This window comes from Scyliorhinus torazame, chromosome 2 (assembly GCF_047496885.1).
Source record: "Scyliorhinus torazame isolate Kashiwa2021f chromosome 2, sScyTor2.1, whole genome shotgun sequence".
Classification (NCBI taxonomy): domain Eukaryota; kingdom Metazoa; phylum Chordata; class Chondrichthyes; order Carcharhiniformes; family Scyliorhinidae; genus Scyliorhinus; species Scyliorhinus torazame.
In genome coordinates this window covers 359,393,799-359,407,993 of record NC_092708.1, presented here as the reverse complement: position 1 = coordinate 359,407,993, position 14,195 = coordinate 359,393,799, and the positions used below count along the sequence as shown (strand labels likewise).

Here is a 14,195-nt window from a genome sequence, read left to right as displayed (position 1 = left end):
TGTCAAATTATTTGTATGAAATATATCATCAGGGCAACACGGTGGGCACAGTGGATAGTTCTGCTGCCTCACGACGCCGAGGTCCCAGGTTCGATCCTGGCTCTGGGTCACTGTCCGTGTGGAGTTTGCACATTCTCCCTATGTTTGCGTGGATTTCACCCCCACAACCCAAAGATGTACAATGTAGGTGGATTGGCCACGCTAAATTGCCCCTTAATTGGAAAAAATAAATTGGGTACTCTAACATTTTTTATTTTTTTTTAAAGAAATATACTGTGAAAAATTCATGGAATGCAGACCATCTTTGCCCATAGATTTTATGGATATGATCTTTGGCCTACCTCTCTTACCCAATTCAGATAACCAGAATGTTTCTTCTAACCCTTAGAAGTATTTATGTCTCTCTCACTCTCTCTCTAAAGAAAATAACTCGAATGCTTGAAGCCTTTCCTCAAATAACCAATTTCTGATGTGGTATCTACCTGGTCACCTTCTCCAAATCCTCTTCAAAGTGTTCCAGTTGGATCTTTCCACACTAATATTCTTCTGATCAATAAGGCATGAAAAAAAATTGATAGTGGAGACGACTTAATTTTACTTGTTTTGAAGTTCACACTAAAGATGGTAAAATAATTCAATAAATTATACTTGGGTAAGCTATATCCTCGGGTGAGGGAATCCAGAACAAGGAGCCACACTATGCTGGAGTGAAATCACTAAATAGTTTTTCACACACACACTAATTCGTTCCTCCTCCCTCACCACACCCACCAGTGGCTGTGAATGTTGGGTCAATAGAAATTCTCAAACCTCAGATAAGGGTATCAAGGAGTATCGGATTAGCCATGATTCAATTGGATGGCAGACGGGCTTCGGATTGAATGGCCCATTTTTATTCTTATGGGTTTTTTTTGCAGGCTTGCAAATGTTGCAGAGTATTGTAAGCATAATTGAAAATTGCACTTTGTGAGACTGTTAACAATGTTTTGTGTGAACATTGTGAGTTTTAAAAAAGCGATTTCCTATTCATTAGATTGTGTCTACAACAGAGTATTAGGTTAAAATAATGTAAAGAGGTACAGCCCAAGTAGAAACAATCCGTTTTACCCTAGTTATTTCCATTGGGGAAATAACTATAAATACTGAACTCATGATTGTTGGGTGGAGAGGGATTGGGCTCTTCGGAAATGAAAGTAGTCCTTTGCTGAAGCATACCTTCGAGTTAGTGCACAGATCTTTGCATGTGTTAAAAACCAGATGTTGCTTTTCAAATTGTGTATTTTAAGTGGGTTCTACTGTATTGTTGTAAAATCCAAAGAGCTTTCAAAGCAATTTTATTTCTACAGGTGATTAGTACTGCCTTGAGTGTTTGGTGTTTAGAGATTACCCTCTTCAACAGCCCAGAATATCAGCGATTAAGGATTGACCCAGTGTAAGACGCATTATATATAAATACAGTGTGTTCTCAGTATTTTAAGATTAATGTTTTTATTGTGGCTCTTAATTTTAATTTTCAGATTTTGGATTCAGTTTTTCAATCTATGCTCTTAAAAACAGTCACAAATATTCAATATCCATTTTATTTGGCAGTAGGCATTTTGGAAAACAAAATTGCTTATTTTTAAACATATCACTTGCAATGTGGTTTAAGGTCTGTCTACGTGTTTGTTGTTTCCACAGAATTGAAAGGGCATTTATATGCAACTACAAAGAACATTGGTTTACAGTACGAAAATTAGGAAATCAGGTAGTTCACTCTTTAACATTAAAGAGCTGCGACGGAATTCTGAATTTCATACACGGATACATACATAGAAGATAGGAGAAGGAGAAATAGCCTTTTGGCCCTTCGAGCCTGCTCCGCCGTTCATCACGATCATGGCTGATCATCCAACTCAATAGCCTAATCCTGCTTTCTCCCCATAGCCTTTGATCCCATTCTCCCCGAGTGCTATTTCATCTCCACAATATCAGAAGTATTAGAGCATTCCATGTGCAAAGTCTTTTCCATACTTCTGACGATTTTTCTCACCTCTTTATTCAACCTTACAAAATACCCTGTTTCCGGGTTTCTCATTACTCTTTTTTTACTTTTAAAAAACTATCTTCATCTGGAGAGAAGAAAACTCCCAATAGATTTGGTTTGCTTTTCAAGAAATAATTTTAAAACTATTGCTACACAGTTGCATTATTTTTATGGTTCAGTAGGCCGTGCCTTTTCCGACCGGAACGAGGTTTCTTCATTACCCACAGCAACAAAATGACCCTAACCAAAGTCACAAATCATGTTCTTAGTGACTGTGATCATGGTGCATCATTCTTGCTCGACCTCTTTGCAACCTTTTGACGCTGTTGACCACATCATCATCATCATCCCATTGTCCAGATCAGTGTGACTGCTGTTATTGGCTTTCGTTTATACCCGTGTGATTGTAGCCAGAGCATGGCTAGCAATGCCTTTGCATCAGGACCTCTAGAGTCTAATCTTGGCCACTTCCTCTTCTTTGTCTTCATACCGTCTCTTGGTGACATCATATTCTGACATGGGATTAGCTTCTATTTATGCGTGGATGACGCCCAGCTGCACCTATCCACTGCCTGTTTCAGCTCCTCCACTGCCTCAATGAAGTCAGACATCTGGGGTGAATTCTCCACCGGCAGGATTCTCCGTTCCGCTGGCAATGCACCCTGCCCGCGGATTTCCCGGCGGGTATGAGATGGCCACAATGAGAAATCCCATTGGCCGGCGTCAAGAACGGAGAATCCCGCTGCCGGCGACGGCACGCCACCGAGGAACTCATGGCTGGGTAGGTGGCGAATTCACGCCCTAATCTTGAATGAGCTGTGATTTCCTTAGCTGAACACTGGAGTGACCAGAGCCATTGTTTTGGGTCCTCACCACAAATGCTGTACCCCTGCCAATGGCTGCATTTCCCACCCAGGACAATGTTCCATGTTGAACTGAACTGTTTGTAATGTCAGCAGCTTAACTGATCAGCTGAGCCGCCATCCCTATATCCTCACCATCACATTGGCTTGGCTTGCCACCATTATACCGCAGGTGAGTTTTTTTCATCTTCCAGATTTCTTTTTTTCCGATTAAAGGGCAGTTTTAGGTGGTAAATAAACCTACCCTGCACATCTTTGGGTTGTGGGGGTGAGACCCACGCAGACATGGGGAGAATATGCAAACTCCACATGGAAAGTGACTCGGGGCTGGGTCCTCAGTGCCATGATATGGCAATGCTAACCGCTGCACCACCGTACTGCCCTTGTTACCTTCCAGATTTGACTCTTACAAAGCTCTCCTGGCTGACCACCTACCCTGCCGCCTCAGTTAGCTGCAGCTGAACCAAACATTTACTGTCTGTATCATATCAGAATCATAGAAGCATAGAGTTTTATAGCACAGGAAGAGTCCCATCGTGTCTGTGTCTGCCATCCAGCAGCTATCCTAATCCCATTTTCCAGCACTTGTTCCGTAACCTTGTGGGGAAGGGGCAATTTGACGATCGAGTCAATTCTCTTGTGCTCGATCTCGCGTTTACTCTGAGTGATCACTGTTTCCAAGTAAATCACTTTTTCTTTCAGAATCTGGGCCTTCTTGGGGTTGACTTTACAGCCAGTTTCTTTTAGGGGTGCTAGGAGCTCGGCGAGAAGCAAAATGTGCTCTCCCTTTGTGTCTGTCTGGAGTAACAAGTCGTCTGCATACTGGACCAGACAATCGGGCGGGAAAGGTTTGCTAAACCATTTGCCAGCTGTCGGTGGAAAATGGAGGGGGAGTTGTGGAAGGCACGTCCATGTGTATTGTTGCCCTTGGAATGTAAAGGCAAATTTGTACTTGCATGCTTTAGCCAATGGAATGGACCAGAAGCCATTACTAATGTCCAAACCCGAAATTTTTTTTGACTGGAGTCCCTGTTTGAGCATGGTCTCGGGACTCGTGGCTATGGTGGGGGCTGCTGCTGGGGTTACTTTGTTCAGTTCCCGGTAATCAATGGTCAGTCGCCATGATCCATCCGGTTTCCTGACGGGCCAAATAGGTGTGTTGTTTGTGGAGGCTACGGATCTGAGTACGCCTTGATCCAACAAATTCTCTATTAGTTTGGAGATTTCTCCCTCTGCTTCCTGGGGAAATCCGTACTGCTTCTGGGGTTTAAGGTCGGGACCTGTAATGTTCACAAAGCCAGCCAAATTGCCACAGTCATGCTTGTGCTGTGCAAATGCTGCTTTATGTTCCTGCAGGACTGCCCTAACATGTTTGTATGCACTAATGGTTCGAGGGTCGCACCAGAAGTCTCCTACTGAGCTAATCCTATTTACGTACCCTCATACTGTGTTCGTGGCGGGGGCTCGTGCTGCCTTTGCCATTTTCCATACACACTTGTTAACTGGGTCAAAAGAAAGGTTATGGGAGCTCATGCAATCGATCCCAAGGTTATGTTCTGCTGTCTGGGGCAGATCAACTAAAACTACGGGGTGCTTGGTCGTGATGTTACCTATCTGTATAGCTATAGGGGCTGTGATGTGTCCCTGTTGTAAATGGCCTGTAAAGCCGCTGAGTGTGATGGTGTCTGTTGTGGGCCACGTGACTCGCTGAAACATTGTGGAGGAATTGAGTGTGGTGCGGGACCCTCCTGTGTCCCAAAGAAATTCTACGGGTTGTCCCCGAACTTTGCCTGCTACTGCCGGTCTACCAGACTTGTCCCAAAGGGTGTCGCAGACCCAAGTTGGGGAGCCCGAACACCGTCAGTTGGTGCTGTTCATGTCTGCATTCTCTGAACGGGCGCTAACACTATGGATCGGCTTTGCCCTATTGTTTAGGGTGCCTGTTGGTTTCTCTGCTGCTTCTGGGGCACATTGCACTCTCGGCAAAGTGTCCTAGCTGTCCACAATTATAACATTCTTGAGGTTTTGGCTGGGGTTGGCTGTTCCTGCCCTCATTTAGCCATGCGGGGTTCTGGTGTGCTTTAACTGGGTTCATTTCTGTCTGCTCTTCATCAGGTGTTATAAATGCGGTTTTGCCTGCAATTGATTGCTCCCAAGCGCGGGACAATCTCTTCAAAACCCATTTTTCATTGTGGGCCTCATCTGAGGGGTCATAATTTGTGCAAGCTTTTCGTCCTGCTTCTGTGGCGTGGGAGACTAGAATTCAAGTCCATTTGGCCATATTATCTGGGGACAAATGGGCACGGGCTAACTCTCCGAAAACTGCGGTAAAGTGAATCCACAAACGTCCAGCAAACGCTGTGGGGTGCTCTGCCTTCTTTTGCCTACACTTATTTAGGCCATCTGTTAAAGCCGATCGTATCAAGGATCGCTTTGTGCATCTCTTGGAGTGTGCCTCCTCCTACATTCTGTGGGTCGGGAAGGGCTGCTACAACTGAAGGGTTGAGGCTTAAAACTGTGAGCTTCACTTGCTCCTTTTCGTCCAGGCCGTACATGGTTGCCTGTTGTTTGACTTTCGCGAAAAATTGGTGGGGGTCTGAAGAGGGAAGGAACGGTGTAATTTTTCCACACGCGTTCTGTAATTGGGTCACTGTTAACGGGGTTGTGTAAAGGAAGTCTGCTTTTCCTTCCCCTGCGGTGTGTGGTTACAGGATTCATGGTAGTGTGTTCTGCCTGTTCGGTTGGGGTTTGGGGCGCTTTCCTTTTCTGGGGTTTTTCCTGCATTCATGTCCCATGTACGTATCTATGGGCAGTCTCGTTTAATTCCTGCCAGTCGGGGCCGTTTTCTTGATCTAACTGTGGTCCGAATGTACTTTGAAATCCATTTTGCACGGACAGCAGAGATTGCAATTCTGCAATTTGCTTCTGGCATTTTGCGTGGTCTACTGAGCTCTGCCTTTGTTCCGTTGTGGAAGTATGGAATGCTCGTAGGGCTGCTTTTAAATCATTGCACTGTTTCTGCAATTTCTCAACTTGCTGTTCTGTTTCTTGTCTTACCAAGACCGCACGTTGCGTGTTCTGGTAGGCCTTATCAAAATGTGTCTGAAAACTGTTCAAATGCGCGAGACAAGACTGATGTGCCTTCTTGGCATCATCCACCTGTCTGTCCCTTGCTGCTAACTGCTCTTTCAGATCTCGATTCTCTTTCTCTACCTCACTCACGTCTACCTCACTAATTCTGTCTCTCTCCTCTATCTCTCTACGGAGCATCCTAACGACCTCCTCTGTGCCTCGCAATTGTGCCAAACAGGACACGATTGCCATCGGCTTGCGAGCTTTTCCCAAGCTCTTCTTGTGGATCTCTGACAGGCTCTCCCACCAAGTATGTCCTATACTCCCGGGTCCTGTTTCCTCATTATTGCAGAATTCGCTCCAAAGGGGCCATCCTTTCCCTTTGAGATATTTCCTGATCTCATCTTCCCAAACAGGACACTGTCCTACTCTGCTGCTGGTCGCTGCGACCTCAAATTCCTGGGGGTTCATAAGGCGTTCCATTGCCATTTTCTCTATCTAGGATCTCTACTGAATTTGGAACAGGGGGTGATAAAGTGGTGATGTAAACACGGGTACGGCTTACGCTAATTTCCGGCCTACAAAACTCCTGACAGTTTTTCTGTGTTAAAGGCACTATATAAATACAAGTCAGTAAATGTAAGAAAGCCTAACTCTACACCGTGATTATAATTCCAAGGTGTCTGCAGGGGTACATTTATGAATTTGAGAAATTGACGTTTGCAAAAAAGCATGATCGATTTTTTAAAAATGGATAAAGTCAAATTTCTGGCCTCCACAACGCGGCTGGTAAATTTACTGTATGTTGGAACATCGAGCCATTCAGATCAGGAAGATTTGGGGCAGCACGGTAGCATAGTGGATAGCGCAATTGCTTCACAGCTCCAGGGTCCCAGGTTCGATTCCCGGCTTGGCTCACTGTCTGTGCGGAGTCTGCACGTCCTCCCCATTGTGTGCGTGGGTTTCCTCCGGGTGCTCCGGTTTCCTCCCACAGTCCAAAGATGTGCAGGTTAGGTGGATTGGCCATGCTAAATTGCCCTTAGTGTCCAAAATTGCCCTTAGTGTTGGTTGAGTGGGGTTACTGGGTTATGGGGATAGGGTGGTGTGGGCTTGGGTAGGGTGCTCTTTCCGAGAGCCGGTGCAGACTCGATGGGCCGAATTCATTTTTTTCCAATTAAGGGACAATTTAGCGTGACCAATCCACCTGCACATCTTTGGATCGTGGGGGCGAAACCCAAGCAAACACGGGGAGAATGTGCAAACTCCACACGGACAGTGACCAACCTCTGGCTTGATAGCTGTGTACTTGGTAATTTCCTTAACTTCCCAAAACCTGGAAGCAATAACAACAGGCTGTTTAACAACAGCTTGACCACTAGGTGACACCCTTCCTCATATTTTCTGTTGGGGGATATGAAATGAAATGAAATGAAAATCGCTTATTGTCACAAGTAGGCTTCAAATGAAGTTACTGTGAAAAGCCCCTAGTTGCCACATTCCGGCGCCTGTTCGGGGAGGCTGTTAAGGGAATTGAACCGTGCTGCTGGCCTGCCTTGGTCTGCTTTCAAAGCCAGCGATTTAGCCCTGTGCTAAACAGCCCCTATTAAAGAATGAGTAAAGAAATCTGGATGTACTTGAAAATAAGTCACTGTTATCACAGAGTGGTTACAGCACAGAATTAATCTTTCTATTGTATATTTCAAAGATGGACTGCATAACCTGTGCTTTCTTTTCTGTCCAGTGGTTCAACCTGAATTCTTTATTGACGGGTCCAGAGTTGATCTCCGACACTTACCTCGCCCTCTTCTTGGCTCAATTGCAGCAAGAAGGTATCCCTTGTTTAATATCACAGAAACTTTGTTCGTTATTAATAAAAAATAAAATCTAAGCTAGATAAACAATATAAATGAGGAAGGTTCTCTGATTATTTTGAGGTGCAATTTTTAGACTATGTGAATAAAGTCTCCAGGTATTCTTGCAAATTATTAGTAGCTCGCACGTGTTACATTGCTTTCATAAATGAGGACAGAAAGATTTCTATTTTGGGGCACAGGAAGCACCAAATCGTGCTTTGATACTTAACAATATAATATCTTATTTGTAGAAAAAGAGCTTTTGTTTAAGTTATATTTAGAAGTTATCTATTCTAAATGTAAAAACCTGTGATACCTTCACAGCTAAATGGCCTGCCAATACTTGGCATTTAACCGTGCATGCGGAGAGTGGCCATATAAACAAGCTACTGGGCAGTGTTCTTGTGGCTGTGGGGCCATAATCAGCAGGGAGTTAATACCTTCCAAAACAAGGCAGGGAGGAAATTGGCCAGAAGAATGAACCTGTAGAAATGTGCATCAGTAGCAAAGCACATTGTAATAGTAATTTGAGTTAGAGCTTGTGAAGGTGGAGATCTCAATTTGCTGGATAGGGTTATATCATCAAAAAAATCAGAACCAACTTCTCAGGATCAAGCATAGCTCTGCATCTCACCTCAAAGTAAGTTAGAATGTCCATGAATACATTCTCTGCTACTTTTACTCCTCTATGTCTTTGCTGTGACTGCCGAGATCATTGAGATGAAGGATTTTTACGCCAAAATATAGAAAACATTCCATTTTCGGTTCTCAGTTGGCATCCAGTAATTCCCAAGTAGACGGAGCTATTTGGGCATACTCTAAAATTTCCGTTACTGTTTCCCAATAGCATACTCCAGTTTTGGCCCCAGAATAGTCCACCTGTGTGACATTTTTCATTTCCCTTTGCTTATTTATTCTGATTTACAGAGCAGATATGGTAATGAAAAATACATCTATAATAATATATCAAATTCCTTTTTTTTAAATTTAAAGTGCCCATTTCTTTTTTTTCCCAATTAAGGGGCAATTTAGCGTGGTCAATCCACCTACCGTGCACACCTTTGGGCTGTGGGGGTTAAATCCATGCGGACAAGGGGAGAATGTGCAAATCCACACAAACAGTGACACAGGGCCAGGATCGAACCCGGATCCTCAGCGCTGTGAGGCAGCAGTGCAAACCACTGCACCACCATGCCGCCCGATATATCCAGTTTCTTAAAGCTGGCGAGTTTGGCAGAGGTAAATGCAAAATTCGTTCTGTGCCAGCAACATTCCACAAACTAGTAAATTGAGTAATCAGCCAATCTTTGCTAGTGGTGTTGGTTAAGGAAGGAATATTGGTCAGATAACTTAGCAAGTGACTGTTCTTCCTCGAAGGACAAAACTGTCATCCCTGAGCAGGAAAATCTCAGTTTACTGTCCCAACTAAGGAATGGCATCTCCCCTAATGCAACATTTCATGTCGCTGCTTTGCAGTATTAATTAAGCTTCTGATCTCAAAACCTTGTGTGGGGTTCAGACCCACAACCCTCTGATCAAGAGTGGATTATGGTTTGGATGGAGTCAAGATGGCACTCCTGGTCTGCTTTGTTTATTGCAAATTCCTAATGTACGGGGATAGATTATTTGTACCCTGTGGGTTTGGATTTTTAATGCTAGGGTTTCTGAATTTTAGGGGTGAGGTTGGGGATCCTGGGCTGTTGGATTTTTAATGCGGGGCTTGGATTTTGTCGATGGTTTTTCTACAAATGTGCAAATGTTTTAGCAGAAGTAACGTGATTGTGTAGGACATTGTATTTAATCATGACTGCTTAATCAAATGTGGCCCATTTAATTGTTAAGCTATAACCATCCAGATCACTGTTCCAAAAGGGTGGAGGTCTTTGACCTTCACCAATTAGCTATCTTAGGAGGTTCAAAGTCATAGTTGATATTGTAAAAAATGATTATACGTGGTTGTTTGATGGAGGAGAGGCTTGTGTTCATATCAGAATAATCTCATTTAAGATGGTTAACTAAGGGTTTGTAGTAAAAAGAATATGTGTTTAATTTTCTTTTTTTATATAAATTTAGAGTAGCCAATTATTTGTTCCAACTAAGAGGCAATTTAGTGTGGCCAATCCACCTAACCTGCACATCTTTGGGTTGTGGGGGTGAAACCCATGCCGACACGGGGAGAATGTGCAAACTCCACACGGACAGTGACCCAGGGCCAGGATTCGAACCCGGGTCCTCAGCGCCGCAGTCCCGGTGCTAACCACTGCACCACATGCTGCCTTTGTGTTGTTTAATTTAACCAAATTCTAAAATAGTATAGAACAGGAGGAGGCCATTTACCCGTCTGTTCTGCGCCGGCTCTTTTGAAGAGCAAGCCAGTTAGTGCCACTCCCATGCTCTTTCCCCATGTTGCGTTAAAAATAAGGTTTCTTGTGCCACCGGTGGTTCGAAAGCTTGATTCTTTGCCCCCTCATAATTGATCCTTCAGCCATTGGAAACAGTTTCTCCTTATTTACTCTTTCGAAGATCTTCACGGTTTTGAACACCGCAGCCAGATCTACTCTTGTCCGTCTCTGCTCCCAGGAGAGCAACCCCAGCTTCTCCAATCTTTTCACCGAACTCTAATCCCTCATCCCCAGAACCATACTTGTAAATGTCTCTGTACTCTCCAAATCTTTCTTGTCCTTCCTAAAACTTAGTGTCCAGCATTAAACATTATGCTCCAACTGAGACGGAACTAGTGTTTTATCTTGGTTTAGCATAACTTCCTGGCTTTATGTACTCTATGCCCCTATTTATAAAGCCCAGGATGCTATATGCTTGATTAACTGTATAATTTCTCCAGGTTATTCGATATTTGTAGTAAGAGGAGAACTGCCAGAATGCGAAGCTGATGAGTTACTGAAAAGGATGAAAGTGGTGCAACGAGAGAGGCCAAAGCTAATTGGAGAGGAGACAAATCAGCGAACAGAATTTGGTCAGAGGTACTGAAGAATAAAATTGCTCAAACCTTTATTCTTTCTTCTGTACACCTGATGCCCCTCATTTCTGGGACTATTTTGCTGTGTAAAATTCTAACTCCAGAGGGGCAATGCTCCCATGTACTACAGGGTCCATTTCCCCAGACTAAAATCAGGAATGTTCGAGAAAACAAAATGTGTTTTTTAATGCTTTTACAGCAGATAAGCACCAGAAAAGATTAATTAAGGGAACAAAATGTCCTTTATTATATTAACAATGTATGGAATGTGATACCTAGTAAGAACAACTTCGGGAGGTTTTTGTATGAGTATTATCGACTCTGCATTCTGGCCTTTAATCTTTCTCTTATCATGTTTTATAGGGTACAAAACAATGACTGGGAACAAGCAATCGATATGTCTAAATCAATTACAAATACTCTGGACGATGACGAGGAAAGTCTGCAGCGGGCATTGACGTTAAGCCGCCAGCACATGGAGACAGAAGATGAAGAAGCAGATCTACGAAGAGCAATTCATCTCAGCATGCAAGGTGAGGCTTGGTGCCTGCACTGTTCAAAGAACTGCCCATGAAATGAAATTAAACCTATGTCCCAAGTAAATGCTAATCGATTTCAGATCCCTATTTTCAGAGTAACATCCTTCAGATTGTAGCCTATGCAGTGATAGCTACGCCAGTTGTTATTATTATTGAAACTATGATAGGTAAAAATTGGAATGAGATTGAATACTGTATGACAAAGTACTAAAATAACTTGGTCTTCTTACAATTCGGCTGTCTATTCGGTGAAAAAGTATGGTAGTTTTTTGTGATATGTCCATTTTATTGAAGCAAAATACGGCAGAAGCTGGAAAGTTGAAATTAAAACAGGAAATGCTCAGCTGGTCAGACAGCATTTTTGGAGATAGAATAAGATTTAATGTTCCAGGTGGATGACCCTTCATCACTTTATAACTAGTCTCAACTTTGATGAAAAGCTGAAATCGCAATCTGAGCATTGTCTGTTCTCATCATGAAACCACTACACTTGTATGTTGGAGTTGTTCTGTGAATGGAACAGGAAAATTGCAATACCATCCCCGAGATTCCTTCCTGTTTCACATAATGCTTGGCCTGGAACGTAACTGGACTGTTTACTTTGTCAAATTAAGTATTCAAGTACTTGCGATTGGAGCTGATAGACAATATAAAGAATTTTCTTGTGATATTGTTGAATAAGGTTTTACAATAATTTAATCTGTCAGCCGTTCAAAATTTCTGGATTGGGTGGCGCAGTGGTTAGCACTGCTGCCTCACGGCGACGAGGACCCGGGTGTGATCCCGGCCCTGGGTCACTGTCCGTGTCGTGTTTACACATTCTCCCCGTGTCTGCGTGGGTCTCACCCCCACAACCCAAAGATGTGCAGGCTAGGTGGATTGGCCACGCTAAATTGCCCCTTAATTGGAAAAAATGAATTGGGCACTCTAAATTTAAAAAAACAACAATCCAGATATTTTGGGTTTTTTTTCATTTAAGGGGTAATTTAGCGTGGCCAATCCACCTACCCTATGGGTTGCGGGGGCGAAACCCCCGCAAACACGGGGAGAATGTGCAAACTCCACAGGGACAGTGACCCAGAGCCGGGATCGAACCTGGGACCTCGGTGCCGTGCGACAGCAGTGCTAACCACTGCGCCATCGTGCTGCCCTAAATATCTGGATTGTTGTCTGCATTCTCGTTCATGCACTGTTTTTCACACACACGGTACATTTCTGCCTATTGCAGGTTTCAGCTCTTGCCCACCTCAGTACTAACTAAAATACTTTTTAATTGCAGAAGTATACTGCCAATCCAACAAGCATTTTAGCATTAATATGAAATAATAGACATAGAATGATTGCCCACTGGGAGGAATGTGCACTTCTGAAAACACTTGTTCGTATTGGGAATAGCATTCAGCTTAGCATCAAAGTTATTACAAACTGGAACCAGGGTAATGCACAGCTATATGATTGTGTATCAGTTTGGTGCAATTAACATTGTAAACCGGGAAAAGAATTACAAATATGTAGAATGCATTAGTTATTAAAAAGCCAAAAAAGAAACTACGATAAATAAGAATTCTGCATCACTTTATATTTCAATTCATAAAGGAAGGCAGAAATGGTGAACATCCGAACTACCTGCAGTGGTTTCATAGCACACACCTGTCAAACTTAACACGTTGCACAAATAAATGAGGGAATGAACGGTTTACACCTCAGATTCCTGTATGGTTAACTCCTGATCTCAACTGTTCCCAATGATCGGGAAGCAGGAACTCATCGCTTCACCAGAGGTACACAAAGGAACCAGAGGGCCCATCACTGTAGGCCACTGTCACATAGCTGCCAACAGTTGGCAACAATAGCAGCATTGATGAGGTAGCCTTACTTTCCAGGTAAGGTGCAGAGAAAGGTAGACTGGGTGCTGTGGGGAGGAATTGGGGGTGGCGGGGCACTTAGCAAAACAACTAGAAAGTATTTTGCTGCTATTTGTTCGAGGGACTCGGCCTGCAGAATAAATTTCCATGTTTTACAGATGTCCCTATCAGCTCATAACACTGTCACTTCCGAAGCAGAAAGTTGCAAATCAAACCCTGTTCTAGAGACTTGCGCACATAATCGTAACTGGCAATTCTGTTTCACCTTTTGGATACGACTTTAAACAAGAGGCCTTATTTACCCATTCAGGTAGATATAGAAAGTCCTATGGAAGTATTTGAAGAAGAGCTGGGGGGCTCAGCCAGTATTTTGGCCAACATTTATCCCTCTACCATCATTTGAACTCCGTGATCTGGTCATTTATTTTATTATTTTTTGTGGGAGCTTGTTATGTGCAAAATTTGCTTCATGTTGTTAATCCCGCTTACCTGCGGGAGTGTCTCAAAACCCGGAAGGATAACTTGAAACACAGATTCTTAGTGGTGTATATTTGTTTGGAATAATGTGAGGAACAATTTACAACCCAGTGAGAAACCAGTCCAGTCGTGTAAACAATTAATGAAGAATATTTATCAAAGTAAAAGTAAAGCAAAAAAGACACTGCAAAAGACTATTATAGACTATGACACTGAAGTATATTAATAACTAAACACACCATTTTATCTGAAGTTACCTCTTGCTCCCAAAATATACCCATGTTCCCTGAACTCAAGGAAACAACCCTTTTCCCAATAAACATTTCAAATTTTGAAATTCTATGTCGGTCAAAACGAGCTAATCCCTACAATACCGTTTCGGTGACCAAGTCTGGAGAAACATCTCTTGCTGGTTCAGCGAAGGCATGAAACGGTCTTTTAGAGGACATATGTCTAATCTGCCATGCCTCTAAATATTAGATGGAACAGGCCTCGGTGGCTTCCTCAGTAAGGGTGCTAGCAG

At 43.2% G+C, this 14,195-nt stretch overlaps 1 protein-coding gene across 3 annotated transcripts in view; it reads left to right on the top strand.

The window, feature by feature from the left end:
* Positions 1-14,195, top strand: part of atxn3 (ataxin 3) — a 70,425-nt gene that overhangs the window by 30,599 nt on the left and 25,631 nt on the right. For 2 of the 3 annotated variants that reach the window (XM_072492242.1, XM_072492249.1), the window contains exons 4-7: positions 1,681-1,747; positions 7,703-7,790; positions 10,657-10,795; positions 11,155-11,324. In XM_072492242.1, the coding sequence (XP_072348343.1) occupies positions 1,681-1,747; positions 7,703-7,790; positions 10,657-10,795; positions 11,155-11,324 (464 nt within the window). Of the gene's footprint in view, positions 1-1,346; positions 1,433-1,680; positions 1,748-7,702; positions 7,791-10,656; positions 10,796-11,154; positions 11,325-14,195 lie in introns of all 3 variants that reach the window. The other variant, XM_072492237.1, reaches the window with a different exon arrangement.